General features: G+C 38.0%; 1 protein-coding gene across 1 annotated transcript; it reads left to right on the forward strand.

The window, feature by feature from the left end:
• The first annotated feature begins 9149 nt into the window (after positions 1-9149).
• On the forward strand, positions 9150-21720 carry LOC126281286 (ER membrane protein complex subunit 10). The gene is made up of 6 exons (XM_049980109.1): positions 9150-9411; positions 9503-9679; positions 9799-9891; positions 10050-10231; positions 18217-18313; positions 19692-21720. The coding sequence occupies exons 1-6, from the start codon at positions 9355-9357 to the stop codon at positions 19809-19811; spliced, it is 726 nt and encodes a 241-aa protein (XP_049836066.1). The 5' UTR covers positions 9150-9354; the 3' UTR covers positions 19812-21720.
• The last annotated feature ends 2252 nt before the right edge of the window (positions 21721-23972 follow it).

Below are 23972 nucleotides of genomic sequence, written 5' to 3' on the forward strand. Positions count from 1 at the left end.
GAGCAAGACACAAATTCCTTCATAAGTACTGAAGAAGCATAATTTTTCTGAATTTTCATATATGCTGACATATGTTGGAAGAGATTTGTAGATGGTATTATTTGTTAAAGAAAATATGGCTCTGAGGATTTTGCCCTTTATGGTCCTGTTGGAGCAAACGATTTTTTTATTTGCCTACATAGTAGATTTATGAATTTATCCATAGCTGATCGATTAACAAATATTTGGAATTTGTGTTGGACTGTTTATATATTTCACAGCCTTCTAAGAGGATCATTGGTAGCCCTTGTTGTTTATGTGCAAAATTTCTGTGCAGAACAAAGGTGGATGAAGAATGGTGTGTTTCTCGATTTGAAGATGTTCTGCAAAAGTTGACTTATATGAATTTTCGCCACCACTGTTAGGCAAAAGTTCATGAAAGTGAGTCTTTAAATGTCCTTTCCATCTGTTCCATATAAAAATTCATACATATTATACAGTACATTAAATTTCATACATTAAAGACTTTACAAATCTGTCAGTTTCAGACTTCTGTTTATGTATAAAGAGTAGCTTGGTGACAATATTGGTGGTAAAGGATACAGTGATGTCATATTTTTAAACAAATTGGTGATATGATACGAAATGTCCCTTAGAATGAGAGTGTATATATTCTTAACAGTAAAGCCATTTTTAATGAGTGTAGAGGAATTTATGACCTTATTGGTTTTATTTTTACGAAGTTTTTGCACAAGACTTACTTGATATCCATTTTGACCACTATATACTTCAAGTTATTAACAGCAGAAAAACAGTAGAATGGAATGGGGGATCACATTAATACAGTCTATCATAGTGTGCAAGAACGCGAATTTGTGCTTAAAGAGTTAACAAGAATGATTTATAATACCCCAAATTTTGTAGGATTCTGAAGATGATAGATTAATTTGTTTAAACCAGTAAAGCAAAATAAAAGTAATTGTGCAACTGACAACTGAACTTTATTCTGAATATTTGTAAAGGCATGTCCACATGACAACACTTCCCTCATGCACAATCGTCGGGGCATGGGAACATAGTGCATGCCCAAGAATTAGTAGAAAGAACATATGTATATGTGTGTGTTTTCTCATGTCCATGCACTGCCTCATTGTTTGGTCTGCTACACATCCAATTTTTTTTTTTTTTTTTTGCTCAGAAGTTTTCTGAATAGCAGATGTATGAGAAATACAAAGTGGCAGCGATGTTTTTTTTATCAAATTTCAAAGAGTCACAGTAACGTTTAATATTTGTTGCTTGGAAAACTGCAGCAAAAAGGCTGGCAATAACGTTTCGTTAGCTGGAGACTGTGACTTATATACCAATTTGATCTGTTTATTTCTCATTTCAAAACAGACAAGTTCAGTGATTATTGATCTAAGTGAGAACTGCTTAAGGGAGGTTCTTAGTCATTCTGTGAAAGTAATTGACTTCCTATTTTATTTTACAAATACACAACTTCAATCAACAGGGATTAATTGTAGATGAACATCTTCATACTCAACAAAGTCAGTAATGCAATGGATCCTAAAATCCACAAAACTGGAGGTTGTGTATTCCAATTTTGTATTTTTGGCATCATCAGTGTCTGTCATTTCAATTCTAGTAGTTGGTTGAGAAGCTGCACATGCCCCACCTTTTATTTTGTGCAAATGTTTGGCCCCTTAACATTTGTGCTATTAGGTTTCCAAAACACCAATATGCATCCACAGTTTTCCTAGGCACTTTTTGTAAGTAGGCATCTTGTTGTCTATTTTCCAACTTCAAGACTTATTTCACTCTTCACAGGGATATTATTGAATACTCTTAATATAATATTTGACACTGACGACATCACACTACTAATTTTTATTCAAATAATCTTTAGAAGCAGCATTCTGTACTTTCATATAACTTTTCTTTGTCTGTATTAATCTATAAATTTGAGGATGGTTTCTTTGAGTCAGCCGACTTAATTACAAATAAATTACATTACAACATAACCTCAACACACTACACAACGAAACTCGCAAAGGCCCCAGCTGCTTTTTGCCTGGTAAAGAGCACAATAAATTCGCAATGAATGAGAAAAGCAGTATGCTCTTACGCACCACCTCCATTCTGAGGAAAATAGGCATGCACAAATGTTCATGTATAGTTGTGCTATTGTAAATGCAGGCACATGCAAAAAATTGAAAAGCAGAAAAGCATCTTGTGGACACAAAGCACTACCTGATGACTAGCCCTGAAAGTAGCTCTACTGACATTAATATGCCCTCTTCAGTTGCTACCTAACCACACCCTCGAAAATCGCAACATATTCGGAAACAAATAGCCAAATTTTCGTGTCAAGAAATAATACCAACGTTATTGCTCTTCATTTCATACTTTGTAATTTAAGACGTTACAGCTCTGATTGGTGACTTGACCTGTAATGATCGCTACTCACATATAACCTATCCCTTAGGTTCCCATTTATCCAGACCCTCAGAAATAGTGACACATTCGGAAAAAGTTCCCATGTAACTGTGACACGCTCGAACAGAAATGACTTTGCAGTTCGTTTCAACTGTAGTAATTTCCTACCTCCTTTTTTAGTCGAACCGAAGTTACAAAATCGTAGAATTTCTTTGTCCTGGGTGAGCGCACACTTATATGTGGAATGTGAAAAACATCAAATATTGCAGCACGTACTTGTATTACATAAATAGGAATGTCCCATATTCTGTTTCAAACACTAATATAACAAAGAAAATTATTAACACACACGACGACATGAACCTACTTAAAAAATTTAAAAAAACTTTATTTACAAACATGTTCACCTACACATACCTTACTTATGCAATACACAGAACACCAATAAATATTACATCAGTATTTACATTCACCACATGCCAAACAGTGGAGCAAAATTTAATCTCCTTAAGAAAACTCTAATACAAATTCAGGATGACATTCGTGTCTTTTTTACATAACATAAAATATATTTGCCTTCAACGTTGTCGTTAACGAAAACTTTTCCTTAAGACAATGGGTAAAATGCAGGGCCGGCGCAAGGCACGTGTGGAACGTGTGGCTGCACGGGGCGCCACTTTCCGAGGGGCGGCAAATCTGCGGCCCCCGACTTTTTTTTTTTTTTTTTTTGCAAACTCAACATTCATATTCATGCCCAAGAGGAGATTCGAAACCAAACCTCGGAGGGACTGGCTTCGGGAACTGTAGCATGCCGCCTCGACTACCTGCCGGCCTACCCCGTTGAACTAGGGGACGGAGGTGGGACTGATTTCCTCCTCGCCACTGTGGCAGCACCGTCGTGTTTACGCCGGAAGAACAGAGAGTATTCACGCCAGTATTCTTATGAGTGGAGCGGTGCCAACCTGTTACACGCTGTGCGTTTACTCACAACTAATTTTACAGAAGAGGAAATGTAATTTGGAAATTCGAATGCAATGTTCGATACTGCGATTGCATGTTAAGCGTGAAGCAATTTTGCTAAGCCCTTCAATGAGTGTTTTATTCTTCCCGCATTATGGAAAAAATGGTTGATATTACTACAGTCAATCATGTCCAACACCTACAAAGGCTAGAAGTATTCCGAATGGGTAAATACGCTGAGAGTAATTACAAGGGATAAATACATTGCTAATAAGCCTGGCATAGGTCGGGTTTCGATTTATTTTTGAAAATTTTTGCAATCTGTTTCTGGATGATACTCGGACGTTTTTGTTTCTGAGCCGTCTAACACCTGTCTCCGCCTGTATGAACAACAATTAAACTCTGACCGGCGCTTTTGTTTGACAATACTACTCGCACACAATCACGTTACCAACATTTATTTACTGTATAATGAGTGTGAATCCATGTTTCATCTTAGTAAACTACTTGTCGCTTTGATTCTGATGAAAACATGAGAAAGTATGGTCTTTTAGCAACGATTCCCTCTCTCCCGCACAAAACAAAACGTTAATTTTGGTACCTTCTAAAACGAAAATCCATTGACAGAGCATTGCTTCCCAGGGTTTCCTTGCTAGCTTTGAAGTTCATTTCTGTTTACAAAAGTTGTGGAGTTTTCGCAAAGGTCTTATTTCTTTCTATTGTTCGTAATGCCACAGAAATTGCTGCCTGATAATACATTTATCCGTATCATCAGTCACATACTTATTTGGAGCTTCTTGCTTCGTCTTGGGCGCTAGTTTAACCATAGTCTCACTGTACCTAGTCACGTGACCTAGTTCCTGTCACTGCCGCGTAACCACTTCACCTTTCAGAGCAATAGGTATTGTTGTGTCCTCTACAACAATAACTACAGAATTCGTTTCGGTAGTTGGCCAAGGGAGTCAAGATTGGTCAGAAGCACTTTCATTGCTTTTCGTAAGAACAGAAGAATTGGTGTGTCCGAATTTCTTGCAACTTGGGATGTAATAAGTAAGTGTTTTCCATACAACGTACAATTAGTATTGCGGATGCACGTTCTAACTTTGTCAGAATTTTTCTTCTTCAAGATTGCAGAATCGGAAAATTTATTTTTCTTATGATGTGTCACTTCAAAAATTGGCCACTCAGCAAATAAGCACACGTCATCCCAATAGCGTGAATCAAAGTAAAGCGAAGAAAAATGAAGTGATACGGCGGTGCCTAATTTGTTACCCCTTATTCTATAATCATACACGAAAGACGTGACACATGTAAATTACGACAGATGTCGAGTGTCAGTTCTTTGAAATGAACTACCGTAGTGCAGTGAGTTAATATATTTCGACTAGCGTTAGTACCCGTCGATGCCTGGGTGTGTATTTATTGCATTATTATTTACTCTATCTCCTTATTCTTCCTCTCTCCATTGTCTTCCGCCCCACTCTTTGACCGTTTCACCTGCGCCTGTAGTGAAATTCGGCCTGAAATTCAATTTCACAAGGCTCAATTCTTATGACTTCATCTTCTGAACAGTGTATCCTACAGTAATATAATTTTCCGTTTACGTGCAGTGGAATATCAGGAAATTGTTTGCGAAGTGTGTTGCAAATAAGGTAGTACACTAACATCAACAGTTAGTTTCACGTAATCGTTCTTTACAGGCTGGATCGAAACATGTCCGACGGTAGAAAAAGACTGTCTGGCTGTGTATATAGGAAAAGGCGGGCCCTGAAGGAAGATGACGATAAGAAGCAAAAAGGATGCACTACAACGATATTTCAAGCCGAAGAGAGAACGGCCTAGCAGCGGCGAGGGTGCAGAAATAGGTCCAAAAAAATACAGAAACTAGTGGAGCTACTGTAGCTACATCTTTATCTTCAGGACATGACCGGAAAGTTGACTAACACAGTACTGCGAACACCGCATACATTAGCAACTCTGACGGTGGGCCATCCACAACATGTTCAACAGACCTCGTCTGGACTCAAGACCTGCTTTGTGACGAAAGTTCCGAGATTGAAACATCAGGCAGAACTGAAATTAGGCGACCCGATTCGGAAAATACGGGAGGAACATCAGCCGAGGCACTCACCACCGGAGAAGGGACTGAAGGCGAGCCTAAAGTGGAAGACACAATTGACTCACATCCCGGAAGATGGCCATAAATTATTACCGACTGCACTCGAATGACTTTGGTCATGCGAGGTCCTCCGGAGCGCGTTAAGGAAGCTGAAGAATGTCCTAAAAACGTGGAGAACCGGCGTTTCAGCCCTGTGCACTACAGCTATTCTTTGGAGAATTTAGAAGAAGCAGATAGACATTAGTTGGTATACTCAAAGAGCAAGAATGGTGTGTTCTGCTTTTGTTGCAAACTTTTTTCGTCATCTACAGTAAAAACTCTAAAGAACGGTATAAGCGACTGGCGGTACCTTGCTTCGTATCTCGTAAGTCACGAGAAGTCTACCGAGCATTTGAATTCACATAAAAAGTAGATTGAGTTTTCCGAGGGACTGAAAAAGTTACGAACTGTAGACGCCCATCATCAAAGGTTTATGAATACTGAAAGCGCACATTGGAAAAATGTTCTTGACCGCTTAATAGCAATAATTCATTTCCTGGGTCGGTAATGTCTGCCTTCGAGGGGATGTACAGATACACTTTTTCAGCCTGACAACGGAAACTTCTTGAAACTTGTTGAATTACTCGGAAAGTTCGACGCTGTGATGATGAAGCACCTGCACAGAACAAAGCAAGGTGAGAACAAGGGTCATCATTATCTTGGAAAAGGAACACAGAATGAAATAATTCGTCGTATTGGATCATCTGTAACCAACAACATTCTATTAGTGATGAAATCTGCAAAGTATTACAATATAATTCAGGACTGCACACCAGATATTTCATAAGTTGAGCAGATGACAGTTGTGGTACGTTTCATCCAGGAGACAAAACTCGACGGGGTATACGATGTCCGAATTGGGGAGCATTTCCTGGGATTCCCTCCAGTGCCCGATTCTTCAAACTCCACTTTGACGCAAGTCGTACTCAAGTTCTTGGAAGATAAAAAAATCCTGCTGTGTAATATGAGAGGGCAAGGATACGACAATGAAGCAAACAAGAAAGGAAAGAAGTCTGGTCTCCAGAAAAGAATTTCAGATATGAACAAGAGAGCATTTTATGTACCATGCAGCAATCACTCATTGAATCTTGTAGTAAACGATGCCGCTATGTCTGCTAAATACGCTGTTTTCATGTTTTCGACACTGAAAAACTTATATGACTTCTTCTCGTCCTCTGTTCGACGTTGGGATGTCTTGAAGAAGTATCTGCCTAACCTGTCGCTGAAGCCACTGAGCGATACTAGGTGGTAAAGCCCTATCGATGCACATACTCGTCTGAGGTTTCAGATTGGAGGCGTTTATGATGCAGTGGTTCAGATATCAGAAGAATTCGATGGCATGGCCGCTCACGAAGCAACGTCACTTGCGAATCAAATAAAAAATTACACCTTTCTCATTTCTCTGATAATCTGGTACGACGTTCTGCTTCACATCAGTGTAGTCAGTAAGACCCTCCAGACCATTAACATAAATGTTTCTGAGGGCGTGAAAATGCTTGAAAAAACGAAAGCATACTTTGAGACCTGGAGAACAGAAGAAAAGTTTCTGTCTTTTTTGACGGATTCCAAAGAATTGGCTACAGAATTGGAGCTAGAAGATCCAACGCTACCATGGATAAGTGTTTCCCGGCGACGAAGTAAGAAGCCAATACACTTTACCTATCAAGGAAGGGATGAGACAATAGATGACCCAACAAAACGTTGCAAGATTGAATTCTACTATTATCTTGTAGATATAGTAACCACATCAGTGGATGAGAGATTCAATGAACTGCAATCTCATTGTGATTATTTTGATTTTCTCTACGACATCGGCGAGCTGAAGAATGCACCTCCTGAGAGCCTGGACACAAAGTGTAGAAACCTCACAGCGATTTTGCAAGATCATGAGTAAAGCGACATTGATGCAGTGGAGTTGAGGGAAGAACTAAAAGAGCTTTCATCATTGTTTAAACCTGGAATGGGTCCAAAAGAGACTCTATAGTTTATAGGAAGACATAATTTTAGCCTTAATGTTAACATTGCTCTGAGAATTCTCCTAACGCTCCCAGGGACAGCTACGAGTGGAGAGTGGAGTTTCTCAAAACTGAAATTGATAAAGACATACCTCCGATCAACGATGACCCAAACTCGTTTGAATGATCTTGCAGAAATATCGATTGAGCACGAGCTTGAAGAGGACTTACAATACACATATTGTGTGTAAGAGTTTGCACGAGCAAAAGCCAGGAAGGTTTGATTTGTCCTGTATTTTTTTAAAATTTTTATATTATGATTAGTGTCTTGGTTATTTACTGTGATGTTTCTTATTTTGTTCAACATCAAATAGTTATAGTAAATATTAATGTTCAAACCAAATTATCGTTAAATTGTAAATATATTTTGTTTTCCATTGAATACATTATCGGTTCACAACCACTGAAAAATGTTTATTTACATTAACTGTAAGTTCATGCCGCGCGGAATTAGCCGAACGGTCTTAGACGCCGCAGTCATGGACTGTGCGGCTGGTCCCGGCGAAGGTTCGAGTCTTCCCTCGGGCATGGGTGTGTGTGCTTGTCCTTAGGATAGTTTCGGTTATGTAGTGTCTAAGCTTAGGGACTGATGACCTTAGCAGTTAAGTTCCATAAGACTTCACACACATTTGAACATTTTTGTAAATTCACAAGGCTTATTAAAATTAGCTGGATTTCTTCAATCAGGTTTGACTCCATTTTTTCAACTGGTGCCGAGCGACTGTTTTGTAGAAATCTGTAGAGAATGTCACCAATCAGTCGCAATTTTTGTTTTTATTTTCCGATCTACATAGATCTCGGGCACAGTGTGCCTATTCTCAATGATTTGAGTTATGTTTACATCTATACCGTCATGCTCAACGTAACTGTCTATATGACGGTTTAGATGTAAGCACATATTAAAAGCTTTGAGACTGGCCACTCAGTGGCCGAAACGTAGGTAGATCTGAAAAGTAAAAACAAAAATTGCGATTGATTGCTAACATTTTCTACAGAAATTTTGTTTAAATAAAATTTTACAAACGTTAAAAAATAAGAGTGGATGGTGGCGGGAGGGGGGGGGGGGGGGGGGGGAGTGGCGGCAATTTAGCAGGCCACATGGGCCGGCACTTGGGCTTGCGCCGGCACTGGTAAAAAGACTCCAAGATTTCTTTTTTGTAGTTTCTCATCTGTTGAAGTTTATGGTGCTTTCGTGAGGTACACTCAGAACTCCTGTTCGCGCAATTCTTCGTTCGTCAAAACAGGTTGCAAGGTTAATGACCTTGTTGCAAAAGAAATTGCAGTCATAGATAGAAAAAGAATAACAATTCTCATTTTACTGAGAAATGGATCAATAAGAAAGCTCAAAGAAGTATACACGCTCTCATAATTAAAGCGTATGGGCAATTCTTCTGTCATTTTATACAAATACATATATGTTCATAACGCTTCAGAATTCTATGAAATTGTAAAACCTTCAAAGTTGCGCAGAAGCTTTTTAATAAAATTAAATAGCGACCAGTTTTGGACTTAAGTCCATTATTAAGCTATCCACATAAGTCCTACCATAACACCGTAATATGTGCACGCTGACGACATTGCTTGTATGAGCGGCTAAGTGCAATATTCTACTTACATACGACAGTACGATGGTGCGCTCACTTTTTTTTGAGATGCCATTTACGGATCTAGCCATTATTTGAGAGTAAATGTTGGCAATACTGCACATTGGTTACTACTTTGTTTTCCACTCATGTAAACTTTGGAAAATGTGATCGTGCAGAAGAACGTAAACATAGTGTTTTGAAAGTGTTATGTGATCAGAAGATGGAATTATTTGGTGCTTTGTTCTTTTTGGCCAAATGTTTAGCTATTACATATGGGGTAATTATGTTACAGTGTTGTTCATTGTGTTTTAATGAGTTTTTAATCAGTGTTCTGAAACATTTACGAAATTAAATATTGTTTGACACAGTTTCAGTCAGGGGTAGACTACGATGGAGTATTAAATGTGAAACTGCGCCATGCTCTTGATCACGCCCCTAGCCCAGAGTTCACCGATCGTGGTGCAATAACGATACAGAGCATACGAACTGGAGCTGTTTCAGCACAACAGATTTCCCTTTCTGCATTTGACAGACAGAAATTGAAGGTTTGCAGAAACTTGCAATAATCTCAGACCAATTACAGATCTTGAGTCATATTATTACAACTTCGATAGCATTACGATATTTTGTAAGAAAAACATTCTCCTTATTAATTTTGTTGTAGCACCTGGCAGAAAAAGACGGCTTGTACAGGCTTAATGCAACCGTTCGGACTGTGGATGGAAAGGAAATTTCATTTTTGACATTTGTGAAAGCTGTAAGTAAATGTTAATTTATAATACTGCTGTGCTCCAGTTACCCTGAAGCTATACTACTTGTACCATTGTAAATTTTTCTATAGATTAGTGCGAATAATTAAAACTGAGAATTTGGATGTGTCCCCCTTATCTACAATATTTTTATGTCAACTTATAGTGCTCTCTGGTGGAGTCGGGGCTCTCAGATATACTAACAGTCTCACTGGACCATACAGGAATGCCTGTTGCTGTGACAGCAAGTACTATATCAGATGGGTGCCATGGAGACCTAGAAATTATTGAAGATCTACGCAACTTTAACACTAGTGTATTTGTCAAGCACATGGAACAGGGACCTGTGTAAGTTTTGTATTTCGTGTTTACTATGATTGTGTAAGTTATACCTATGTAATAGTGTTGTAGGATGTGAGGGAGTTGCTTTCAAAAATTTCTGAAACTGATCTCTTAAAGCTCAAATTGAAATTTCACTTCATAAAAAGACATAGGTTGTTGCTACATATGTCATAAAGTCTTGCAAGGTCAGCGATGTCAGACCAATATCAATTAAGTTGGAATGTAGCTATGTAAATGTGGGTTTGAAAAATCAAGAAATGTGATTGTGAAATGATGATTGCAGCAACAAACTGGTCTGTCCATTTACTTTTATCTTTGACAGTGTTAGTTCCATGTTGCACACTGTAAACTGTGCTTCATAACTGCACCAACCATCACTAGTTTGTCAGACTCCATTGTTGCCAACATTTGCTACATATTTAATAGGCTTCTTCTTAAAATTCAGAAGTGTTTCACACTACAGTGGAAAGTTTGATTACTATTTTGATGCATATTGTTAACACTGTAGACTACATATACTATACGTCACTTAAGTTAGGGAAAATATAGTTTGGAGCAGGGTAGGAAATTGCCAGCACTTACCTTCAGGTAGTGAAATTCCAGCTGCTACTAATAGACATATAGCTTTCAGAAGTAGGTTGGTTAAGGGTATGCAGAAGGACAAGATCTTTCAAATCGCAGACCGTCCTCACGACAGGTGGGACCCTTCCAATCTGAGGCCTGAGTGATCTGTCCTGCCTTTCAGATAGCCCCTAACCTATCCACCTTCCCTCCTTGGTAAAGAAACTTAACAATATAGTATTTCCTAATTTTGCATGTGACTATTCACATTACCCTAACTGGAATTTTGCCGTCTGAATGTAAGTAATATTAGTAATCATGAATCCTTGTAATGTTACAGAAAAGTGTAATCTGGTAGTTTAATCAGTCTCAGTATCTCCCTGCCACATTAGAATTTTTGGCTAATATCAAAGATTGCGATACCACATATTGGCTTTGACCTGTGCCATCTTCAAATTGATGCATACCCCTATGTAAAGTTTATACAATATGACAACCATGCCATCACACATGACCCAAATAAACAGTCAAAAACAACACAAAAATATTTAATTGCAGAAACTATCAAGTCCAGTGTGTGAATTAGGGCATTACACACAGGGACAAACTAAATGTACAACAATCCTAATAATGAAGACATACCAAGTGAATACTGATGCAAAAGAACCAGATGAAAACCTCAGCAATTAACAGCCCCCCCCTCCCCCCCCCCCACACACACACACACTTATGCACTAAAAACAAAATAAGCATTAACGAACAAGGAACCTCACCTGATTAACCTCCAAATATTGTCACACCAACACCACCACATGTACTCATTCTTGGTTTGAGAAGCAATGACTTCGGTCAATTTCGGAAATTCACCATGCTGCACAGACAATTGATCATAAAGCCATATAACTTGAGAAATTTAATTGTTGCAGCTCTAGCTACGACTAACTAACTGCTGGTAAATTTACACATAAGATCCATACATAGTATCAAATCAAAAACACAAAAATAAAGTTTCAAACCATTAATAATACAATGGACTGACAATTCCAAAAACAAATCATTAGAAACCGAATGCTCACTAACATTACCCACAAACAACTGAGAAGCATAAAAATCCCACACTGAAATGTGTAACTGCTGATAGCAACAACCCATGGTCCATTTCAAAGTGCAGCACCACAGTTGTGTTACAGGTCATTAAATAAATTATTATATCAATACAGTTCCTTCAGGTGACCCATCCAGTACTTATGTACTGTACTGCATGTCATGTAACTTCTCTCATACTTTGTGTGGTGTGTTCAGCAACTGCATACAATACAGGGGAATGTTAGTTTTATTTGTGGACCGGTTTAAACGTAAACTGGCAGGAATCTGCACAGATTAAATTCCTGCTCTTCGCTCCTATGTCTAAAGCTTTTAGAAACCATTGTGTCAGTCTTGCAGTGTCATCTTTTTTACACTCCTTCCCCTATATTTCAGTGTATGATTTCCATGTCCCTTTTCAGTTGCTACCCTGTGTTGAAATTACAAGCCTAGCTGTCTTAAGTTATGTTTGTAAATATATTTTCTTACTTGATACACCAAATTCCATAAATTATCTTTATGTGGTCATCATTGGGTACATTTCAGTGTTATTTAGAGGAAAAGTACATATTTCAGGCTTGTATTTCTCACTAACTTAGGTTACAAATGACCTTCATTCCAGTGACCACTTCTACCTCTGGTTCAGTCTACTGCTTCTAGCAATCTTCAAAAGGAAGCCACTGAGACAGGTGATCAGCAGAACAAACTGAACACGAGGACAACATCTAGGACTGGAGTGGTGTACATATTCCCTTCCACTGATTTATACTCTCCAAAGACACCAGGTCTTTCTAGAAGGCATTATGTCCCTTTGTGAAGTGTGCAACACTGCTCTACATCTGTGACTGTGCAACAACAGATAATCCTACAACTTTTGCACCATGAGAGCCAAAGCTCAAAATGAAATTAAAAAAAAGTGATGATGGTGCTTCCTTTTCACTTGCTCTGTACAACTATGGGAAATCAGGGGATTACTTACAGCAGTGTGTTGAGGCAGGAATGTCTCCAAACATCATCTGCAAACATTGGCAAAACACTTTGCAATGGCTACTGCTACCACCAGCCAGACAGTTGCAGGCAGCTTTAATAGTAACCTCAGACTTTTTGCAGATGATGCAGTTATCTATAATGAAGTAATATCTGATAGAAGCTGTATAAATATTAGTCAGATCGTGATAAAATTTCAAAGTGGTGCAAAGATTGGTGACATGCTTTAAATGTTGTTGTTGTTGTTGTCTTCAGTCCTGAGACTGGTTTGATGCAGCTCTCCATGCTACTCTATCCTGTGCAAGCTGCTTCATCTCCCAGTACCTACTGCAACCTACATCCTTTTGAATCTGCTTAGTGTACTCATCTCTCGGTCTCCCTCTACGATTTTTACCCTCCACGCTGCCCTCCAATGCTAAATTTGTGATCCCTTGATGCCTCAAAACATGTCCTACCAACCGATCCCTTCTTCTAGTCAAGTTGTGCCACAAACTTCTCTTCTCCCCAATCCTATTCAATACCTCCTCATTAGTTACGTGATCTATCCACCTTATCTTCAGTATTCTTCTGTAGCACCACATTTCGAAAGCTTCTATTCTCTTCTTGTCCAAACTAGTAATCGTCCATGTTTCACTTCCATACATGGCTACACTCCATACAAATACTTTCAGAAACGACTTCCTGATACATAAATCTATATTCGATGTTAACAAATTTCTCTTCTTCAGAAACGCTTTCCTTGCCATTGCCAGTCTACATTTTATATCCTCTCTACTTCGACCATCATCAGTTATTTTACTTCCTAAATAGCAAAACTCCTTTACTACTTTAAGTGCCTCATTTCCTAATCTAATTCCCTCAGCATCACCCGATTTAATTTGACTACATTCCATTATCCTCGTTTTGCTTTTGTTGATGTTCATCTTATATCCTCCTTTCAAGACACTGTCCATTCCGTTCAACTGCTCTTCCAAGTCCTTTGCCGTCTCTGACAGAATTACAATGTCATCGGCGAACCTCAAAGTTTTTACTTCGTCTCCATGAATTTTAATACCTACTCCAAATTTTTCTTTTGTTTCCTTTACTGCTTGCTCAATATACAGATTGAATAACATCGGGGAGAGGCTACAACCCTGTCTCACTCCTTTCCCAACCACTGCTTCCCTTTCATGCCCCTCGACTTTTATGACTGCCATCTGGTTTCTGTACAAATTGTAAATAGCCTTTCGCTCCCTGTATTTTACCCCTGCCACCTTTAGAATTTGAAAAAGAGTATTCCAGTCAACATTGTCAAAAGCTTTCTCTAAGTCTACAAATGCTAGAAACGTAGGTTTGCCTTTTCTTAATCTTTCTTCTAAGATAAGTCGTAAGGTCAGTATTGCCTCACGTGTTCCAACATTTCGACGGAATCCAAACTGATCCTCCCCGAGGTCCGCATCTACCAGTTTTTCCATTCGTCTGTAAAGAATTCGCGTTAGTATTTTGCAGCTGTGACTTATTAAACTGATAGTTCGGTAATTTTCACATCTGTCAGCACCTGCTTTCTTTGGGATTGGAATTATTATATTCTTCTTGAAGTCTGAGGGTATTTCGCCTGTCTCATACATCTTGCTCACCAGCTGGTAGAGTTTTGTCATGACTGGCTCTCCCAAGGCCGTCAGTAGTTGTAATGGAATGTGGTCTACTCCGGGGGCCTTGTTTCGACTCAGGTCTTTCAGTGCTCTGTCAAACTCTTCACGCAGTATCGTATCTCCCATTTCGTCTTCATCTACATCCTCTTCCATTTCCATAATATTGTCCTCAAGTACATCACCCTTGTATAAACCTTCTATATACTCCTTCCACCTTTCTGCCTTCCCTTCTTTGCTTAGAACTGGGTTGCCATCTGAGCTCTTGATATTCATACACGTGGTTCTCTTCTCTCCAAAGGTCTCTTTAATTTTCCTGTAGGCATTATCTATCTTACCCCAAGTGAGATAAGCTTCTACATCCTTACATTTGTCCTCTAGCCATCCCTGTTTAGCCATTTTGCACTTCCTGTCGATCTCATTTTTGAGACGTCTGTATTCCTTTCTGCCTGCTTCATTTACTGCATTTTTATATTTTCTCCTTTCATCAATTAAATTCAATATTTCTTCTGTTACCCAAGGATTTCTAGCAGCCCTCATCTTTTTACCTACTTTATCCTCTGCTGCCTTCACTACTTCATCCCTCAGAGCTACCCATTCTTCTTCTACTGTATTTCTTTCCCCTATTCCTGTCAATTGTCCCCTTATGCTCTCCCTGAAACTCTGTACAACCTCTGGTTCTTTCAGTTTATCCAGGTCCCATCTCCTTAATTTCCCACATTTTTGCAGTTTCTTCAGTTTTAATCTACAGGTCATAACCAATAGATTGTGGTCCGAGTCCACATCTGCCCCTGGAAATGTCTTACAACTTAAAACCTGGTTCCTAAATCTCTGTCTTACCATTATATAATCTATTTGATACCTTTTAGTATCTCCAGGGTTCTTCCACGTATACAACCTTCTTTCATGATTCTGAAACCAAGTGTTAGCTATGATTAAGTTGTGCTCCGTGCAAAATTCTACTAGGCGGCTTCCTCTTTCATTTCTTAGCCCCAATCCATATTCACCTACTATGTTTCCTTCTCTCCCTTTTCCTACACTCGAATTCCAGTCACCCATTACTATTAAATTTTCGTCTCCCTTCACTATCTGAACAATTTCTTTTATTTCATCGTACTTTTCTTCAATTTCTTCATCATCTGCAGAGCTAGTTGGCATATAAACTTGTACTACCGTAGTAGGTGTGGGCTTCGTATCTATCTTGGCCACAATAATGCGTTCACTATGCTGTTTGTAGTAGCTTACCCGCATTCCTATTTTCCTGTTCATTATTAAACCTACTCCTGCATTACCCCTATTTGATTTTGTGTTTATAACCCTGTAGTCACCTGACCAGAAGTCTTGTTCCTCCTGCCACCGAACTTCACTAATTCCCACCATATCTAACTTTAACCTATCCATTTCCCTTTTTAAATTTTCTAATCTACCTTCCCGATTAAGGGATCTGACATTCCACGCTCCGATCCGTAGAACGCCAGTTTTCTTTCTCCTGATAACGACATCCTCCTGAGTAGTCCCCGCCCAGAGATCCGAATGGGGGACTATTTTACCTCCGGAATATTTTACCCAAGAGGATGCCATCATCATTTAATCATACAGTAAAGCTGCATGTCCTCGGGAAAAATTACGGCTGTAGTTTCCCCTTGCTTTCAGCCGTTCGCAGTACCAGCACAGCAAGGCCGTTTTGGTTAATGTTGCAAGGCCAGATCAGTCAATCATCCAGACTGTTGCCCCTGCAACTACTGAAAAGGCTGCTGCCCCTCTTCAGGAACCACATGTTTGTCTGGCCTCTCAACAGATACCCCTCCGTTGTGGTTGCACCTACGGTACGGCCATCTGTGTCGCTGAGGCACGCAAGCCTCCCCACCAACGGCAAGGTCCATGGTTCATGGGGGGCTTTAAATGTTAAAAAATGTAAAATTCCGCGCTTCACAAAATGGAAAAAAAAGTATTGTATGACTATAATATCAGTGAGTCACTATTGGAATTGGCCAACGTGTTATACCTCAGACTGTTGATAGTATTTAATTACCATTTTAAGGTAAATTACCTTGGTATCTGAACGATAAGGATATTCAATTGTATATATACAAAATCATCTGTTACGTTCAAAGGCACTCATATAGGGGCAAAGGGGAATGTGTTAGGGAAAGGAAAATGTATAGTGTAGTCAGTTGTATTTTGTTTCAAGAAAATGATTTAAAAGTCAGTATTACATAAGTTTTTTAACAGTTTCTGTACTGAAACCTTTTTATGGGTACCTTACAAGTCACCATTAATCCTGCAAAATTCACTCAAAAAAGTGATGAAATTATCCAAATGGGTGAGAAATCAGTAGATGTGATGTACATGTACAGACAAGTAAATGATTACAGTTTCAGAAAAATTAATTGATTTATTCCAGAGGAAGAGCTTCTCAAATTGAGCAAGTCTGGACCTTATGCATGCAGTTATTCAACTTGGCATTCATTGATAAGAGTTGTTGGATGCCCTCCTAAGGGACATTGTGCAAATTCTGTCCAACTTATGTGTTAGATCATCAAAATCCCAAGATGGTTGGAGGGCACTGCTCATAATGCTCCAAACATTCTAAATTGGGGAGGGATCCAGCCAAGGTAAGGTTTGGCAAACACAAAAGACAAGCAGTAGGTACTCTCACCGTGTGCGGAAGGGTATTATCTTGCTGAAATGTAATCCCAGGATGGCTTGCCATGAAGAGCAACAAAATGCGATGTAGAATATCCTCAATGTGTGCTATAACAGTGCAGTGGATGATAACCAAAGGGGTCCTGTTACGAAAAAAAACATAGCACCCCTTATTTTCGGGCAATATGGCAGGTGACAGTCCGGTTGGTATCCCATCGTTGTCTGGTATGTCTCCAGACACATCTTCGGCCTGAAATCTCATCGACTGAAGTAAAATTGTCTTAAATGATGAGTCCCACTTCGAATTGAGTTCCGATGACCAGCAAAGACATTTCCGGAGACGATATTGCTCGGGGAGGTAATCCAAGAGCTCTATCAGTGCCAAGCCAAATAACTTTTTGCATAAGGGCCAGAGGTGGACCAATACATTATTGGCCTGCTCAATTTGTGAAACTCTTTCTGTTGAATAACTCATCCAATTTTTCTGAAATTGTTATCACTTGATTGTCTGTACATATATATGCTGGTCATTGGGACTCAGTCAGTTATGGGACACATCAGTGAAGACAGTTCTACTCCAGCCTGAAGACATGTGGTACAAACTTCAAGATTCTGTTAAATGTCCGACTTGCTCCATGAAATACCGGGGAAGAGTTTTAAATGTATCCCCAGAAATCTGAGTCAGTCATGTTTTTTGTTAATGACCAGACAGTCTCTCATTCCTGTATCCGTGCTATAACTTTCTCCTCATTTTATCCAGTGTTTCAAAGAAGGCTTAGAATAAAAATCAGACTTTTACAATTGTGAATTGGTGAGGGGATGTGAATAAGAGTGGGAGATGTTGAATGTGACTTTTAACTAAGATTGTATTTTATACTTTCTTTAAGTTTTAGACATGCATATCTATTTCAGCAAGAGCTGTTGATTCATTCACGTACAGTGCCCTATAAATCTCAACATGGAGGAGAACCTTCAGGGATGTGGGGACAGTCAAGATATAGTAACAGACAGGAGCAACCACTGCTTGTTTTTTGTTATGTAATTATGTAAAAGTTATTTTCTTCAGTTGTGGTGTTTGCTTTTCAGGCCTGATACTGCTACCTACATACAGAAATTGGAGAAAGAGAAAGAAGCAAGAGAAAGAGGTGAAACACAAGACAACCGCTCTTTCCTAGCAAAATATGTAAGTTACATGAAGAAATTCCTCTGGACATTGCTTAATTTTGTTATTTATGTAATTGTATGTGTATTCTTTTTTATTATCCAAGGAATGATATTTGGCTGGAGGTGAATTTTGACTTTTCAGTCATTTTGTTTGGAAAATTATGCATTGTTTCTGGTTTTTAGTTATAAATTAATAACAGTTGATGTATTTGAAAGTGTTTCATATATATTTCGTCTTTTACAGAGACGTGCAAGAACAAAAAAAAATGTGATAGAATTAATTTCATTTGCGTTGTAATGTAACATCCATGTTGATATTAAAATGACAAATATATGTAAATTATGTTACAACCAAAAGCCTTATCTATATTGAAAGAAAAATTCACATGAGTAAGTGAGAAAGACAGAATGGCTGGCCTTTATGAACATATTTCCAATATAGTCCATTAATACATTTAAAATTGGAAAAATTAATCCTAGCTTTTGGAAGAATTGGTTCTTTTCCTCAGGGAGGAAAGAGGGATAAGTTAGGGAAGGTTATGAAGGATGGGTAGAGATCATGGTATGATACAGGAACCACCTGCTGTGAGTACTTGGGAAGACCAGTATTTTTTCCTTTCGTCCTCACAACTTGTAGGTCTTCCTCATCCTGGGGTTTCTACCCTTCCGTCCTAACCTCCCCTGATGTACTTTTCTTTCCCCGCTGGGGAAGGAAATAGTTCCAAAAGCTGGGATTCGTTTTTCGCATTTAAATGTGACTTTCAGCAGTATTGGAATTCAACCACAAGTACTGGCCACCCATTCAGTCTCTTTGTTATAAAATGTACTTACCGATTGGTTTTCTAAACCACAGTTATACAAAAATCCATGTTTGAAGCCCCAGTGAAAAAGTATGTGAATATAATATACTGACTTGCTCTTGGCATGGAGTTGATAACTTTAAATTAAAGGACTTAGAATATCATATTGTGAGGAAAATTTTCTAGTTAACTGAATAGGTAACTATTATTCTTGGTGCTTGTATTCATGCCCAAAACACAAATGTTTTCTGCTTGAGGAAGATCCAGCTATTGTTAAAATTCTCATTTATTTAAGGAGTTGAAAATTTATCTCTTGATTTAGCTGTTTTCTGTCATTTTATTTTGCAGCAGTGAACAATTATCAAGTAGTCTCTGCCCCATCTCCTCCTGTCTCCTCAATATGGTTGTAACTTCATATTTACTCTTTATTCTTTCACACATGCTTTAAGCAAACATTTATTCATAGCTCTTGTATTTTTATGTTTGATATAGTAGTTTGGCCATGTAAATTGCCCACGAAAGCATCAGGTCGTTCATAATTTGGTCTACACATTATGTTTATCTACTTGTATTATAAGTGCATGTTGTATGTTTCAGTGGATGTACATAGTCCCAGTGGTGATCTTTGTGCTGCTGTCTGGTGCTGCTAACCCTGAAGGTGCTGCTGGCGGAGGGGGAGGTGGTGGGGGTGGCGGCGGTGGTGGCGCTGGCAGGTAGATAGCTCAGGTGCAACTTAACCGCCTGCTCCACTGCCTGGTTACAGCTGGACTAACAGTTCACTGGCTTATGCTGTATTCGCTTTACCTGACGTTGTACAATATGATTCTGTTTCGTTCCTTAAAGTGGGCTTTTATCAGTGGCTCACAAGTAAACTATTTATGAACATTTGATGAATGTTGTGAAATCACATTGAATAAAACTGTTGATACTTTTTATCTTTGCACACTGTCATATTACATGGAATATGATGTTCTGTTATTATGTGCTCAGGTTTTCGTGTATGATTGTGGTTCTCACTTATGCCGTCTAATAGCAATACCATAACTGGTGTAGGCTTGTTGCTGCAGAACATTGTTGAGTGCTTAAGCTGAGACAAAATGTGACTTTTTCTATATTTAATAATTTAGAATGAAAATATTTATTGCACTGTTACTGAAAATATATTTAAAATTGGAAATTTGAATATTGTTGTGTTGTATATGATTAGTAGTAGAGAAAATAAAACTGAGCTATTGATTTCACCCAAAAGTGCAGATGTATTAGAGGGTAATTACTAAAGCTGGTCATGTTTTAGTAACTGCCCAGTACTCTTAAAATATTGAAAAAATATGGTTGTTGCTTACACTCTGGAAGTGGATGGATGTTTATTGTATTTCATAAATAACATTCGTACAATTCTATGTTGCATAATTTAAGAATTGCACATTCCAAAGAAAACATGCGATTCCTCCCTGCCCTCCCCTCCCCCCCATTCTCTCTCTCTCTCTCTCTCTCTCTCTCTCTCTCTCTCTCTTTCTCTCTCTCTCTCCCTCCCCTCTCTCCCCCCCCCCTCTGCCCCCTCCTCACCGTCCCTCCTTACCTTCCCCCTCTCCATCCCTCCCCATTCCATCGCCTGGAAGTTCGACTACGTAGTCATTATGAATATCTTTAATTTAATTACCCCCATCTCTTCACCTCTGACATTTTTGCATTTGATATTACTGCCGTAACATGTTTGTTTTGTTACTGCTTCATGCTTGCACTGAAGTATCATTTTAGGCATTGCATGGTATGGTGATTTTTGTCGGTTCAATATGGGATTTAAAAATTAATTCATTACTGGCAAGTGTAAATGAAGACTTGAAATTCTATTCAAGTGTCATTCTTACAGAAGTTCGTTGAAGAATGCAAGATTTCGATTTTGGGGAAAAGGTATCTGGTATTTCAGTCTTGTTTTTCTGAGGGCACAGTTTGCATATGTGTTTACAATTAGTGGAGTATTTCTTAATTGAATTTGGAAATTTTTCAGCAAGTGCCTGCAGTGGCTTTTTTAAAGGGCTTTGCATGTGGAAAGTACAATAATCAATATTATACATGTTCTCAAGCTCAGTTCTATATTTGTAGAGGTGCTGCTTTTTTAAAGTTGCTCACAGTCAGTTGTCTGAATATAATCAATGTGTTTGCTACTGACTGTAATTCATAAATGTGAACAATTGTCTTTTTATTAATATGACAAACAATTGTCAATTTTTAGTATGTCCAAAGCCCTCTTTAAATATGTCAATGAACTTTGTGGTCATGCTCAGTAGATTAAGTGAATAATTGTGACTTCACACTAATTCCTGAGCAACATTCTGTAGCATTACCTATTAACAGTGTTAAAAAAAAAAAAAGACCTAATAAGTATTCGCATTTTGTGTGTAATATATGAATGTTAGGTAAAATGTTGTCCTTTATTTATTTTGATGGTTAACTGTTTACTAAAATAAAAGAAATATATGTATGCCTGTTTTATTAAAAGTGTTATGAATTCAGACAGAAAATTCTGAGGATGTCGGGAAGTATACACTGTAAAAACAGAGGCCAAGACACTGTAGTTTCAGCTGTGGCCATTTTCTTGTGTATTAAAATTGCTCTTTCTGTGGAATTGTGGTTTATTCATATCACGATGCACATTTGAAATCCATTTGGTTTGCATGCAGGAGATATACCAAATAGTTACAATACACTTAAAATGATTTTTACACTAGTAAATAACAACACTAATATTATGTTTCATGGGATATGCAACATACTTTATTCAGATCGCCCTGCGGAAATATCATTTCATTGTCAGTGTGTCATATAGCTTTCTTTCGAGAAGACGTCAATTCATCTGCATTAACTTTTTCCTTTTTAATTTATTATAAATTTTCATTGCCATATCTTGAGGTCTGTGAGCATGTCAGAGTTAATATTTTAAGTTTTCTAAATAATGGAGTCTTCATTTCTTTATGATTGAGTGCACATATTTCAGCTGATTTTTTGTTTTTGTTTTTAGTATCTGCACTGTGTTTGTTTTTGTTGCAAACCAAAACGATTGTTTATAATAACAGAGAATTCTGCAGTGAAGTTTTGATTTTGGGTAACAGCAATTTTTTCATATATTTTAGATATGACTGAGAGAACTGAGGTTGGATGATAATTTCCAGCGAGTTCTCTTGAACTCGTTTTGGAAAGCTGTTTAACATCAGTACATTTTAGTGCCTCTGTGAGCAGCCCTCTTCAAAACTTTATTATTTGGGCTAGTGAATTTGCAGATATGTTTTGTACTGCTTTAATCACTTAAGTGGGTATTCATTCTTAATCTCCAGAGTTTTTGTTTTTTAATGCTAGGGTTGTATTTTCAGTGACCGTCACCGACACTTCTAAAAATTTTTGTGAAGTGTTCGAAGTATTCAACACCAGTGGGATTTACTTTTTTGTGATAATCTGTTACGTTGGCATCAGATGTTACTAATTTACCAAAAATTCATTGAAGTAGTATGCTCTTTGAGTTGGATGTAGGATAGTGTTTCCTTCAGCATTAGTTTTTGAAAAGTCTCAGTTACAGAATGTAGAACCTGATTCAGATTTAATGACTGATCACATAGCCTTTGTCATATTTTATGATTTAAAATTAACCTTTGGTATGTGGTTATTAATTCAAATGTATTTAAGAGGGGAGAGATGCAATTCACATCTATACCATCCATTTTAGGAGTCTTTGAAATATTTTCACGAGAATTTCAGCGTGCAGACCTGAGTTAAAATACCTGTAAGATTATCATTCACATGGATGACAGCAGAAACATAAACATTGTGTTTTGTGAAATCTGAAGTTTTATCTTGTGAGTGTAGTTCTTCAAAAATGAATGTTGTTTCTGTGGGTGTTTCTGCAACATAAGAGCATTCAGATCTGAACAAGTATTGTGAAAATATTTATGCCAAAGTATAAAATATTCAGAGAAGGTTCTACAGTATCTATCAACATAGGAAACAAGAACTGCATTAAAGTACCCACTGATGGTAGCACATTGTGTGTTAGGGCATTTTAAAAAAAACTGTTTGCGTAATAGGTGAATCTGAATTCCCACAATTTAGTCTGCAAACTCGGCTGCTGTAAGGACTTCAAAACCACATGATGTTTATTAATTATGCCAGTCAACATTGATTAATAGAAGGCATGAAATTAATGCCATAAGTTTATTAACATGGTTAAATGTGGATTTGTAAGCAATCAATGTTGATTATAGCTGGCATTTAAGTTAAATAAGTGTTTTTTAAAGTGTATTTTCTGTTCCTCCACATTTAGTAGCATTAATGTTACATTTTTTTGTTATTTTTATTGTTATCCAAAAGAATTGTCTCAACCATTGTTCAGGTTTTAATTTTCGATGTGAATGTACAATTATGCTACATGAATAATATTTTCAATGACTTGCTGTACACCCTGGACTTAATTGTAGTAAGGTGTAATTTGCAAATACTCATGAAATATGCTTACCAATTAGGCATATATTTCAGTGAGGCAAATGGACAGTTTACACACACTGCTGATGGTACAGGTGTATATGCAGTAACACATTACAGCAGTGCCAGCTTGCTGATTTGATGGCTATGCTTGACGGCATGCTGCCATTATTCATTCATGTACACACTTTTTGCCACAAATTCCATCAAGGACAAGTGCCTACAGGGACGTGGAGTGAGTCAAAGCAATTGCTGTATAATTTAGTACTCAGTTATGATGAATAATCCAGAAGGATATGTAATGATACTAATATAAGTTTGAGCCGTAAAGGCTGCCATAATAGCTATTACGATGAGCCTAGTCACAATGCCTTGCTTGTGATTTTCTGGAGTTAAGTTTTGAAGCTT

Source organism: Schistocerca gregaria, chromosome 7 (assembly GCF_023897955.1).
Source record: "Schistocerca gregaria isolate iqSchGreg1 chromosome 7, iqSchGreg1.2, whole genome shotgun sequence".
Taxonomy (NCBI): domain Eukaryota; kingdom Metazoa; phylum Arthropoda; class Insecta; order Orthoptera; family Acrididae; genus Schistocerca; species Schistocerca gregaria.

What these genes read in the sequence shown, in the direction of transcription:
- LOC126281286 (XM_049980109.1), top strand. Translation starts at nt 9,355, where the DNA reads ATGGAATTATTTGGTGCTTTGTTCTTTTTGGCCAAATGTTTAGCTATT. An exon ending in TTTTGACATTTGTGAAAGCT is followed by an intron (nt 9,892 to 10,049) that starts GTAAGTAAATGT and finishes GTCAACTTATAG; the next exon opens with TGCTCTCTGGTGGAGTCGGG. An exon ending in GCTCTTTCCTAGCAAAATAT is followed by an intron (nt 18,314 to 19,691) that starts GTAAGTTACATG and finishes TGTATGTTTCAG; the next exon opens with TGGATGTACATAGTCCCAGT.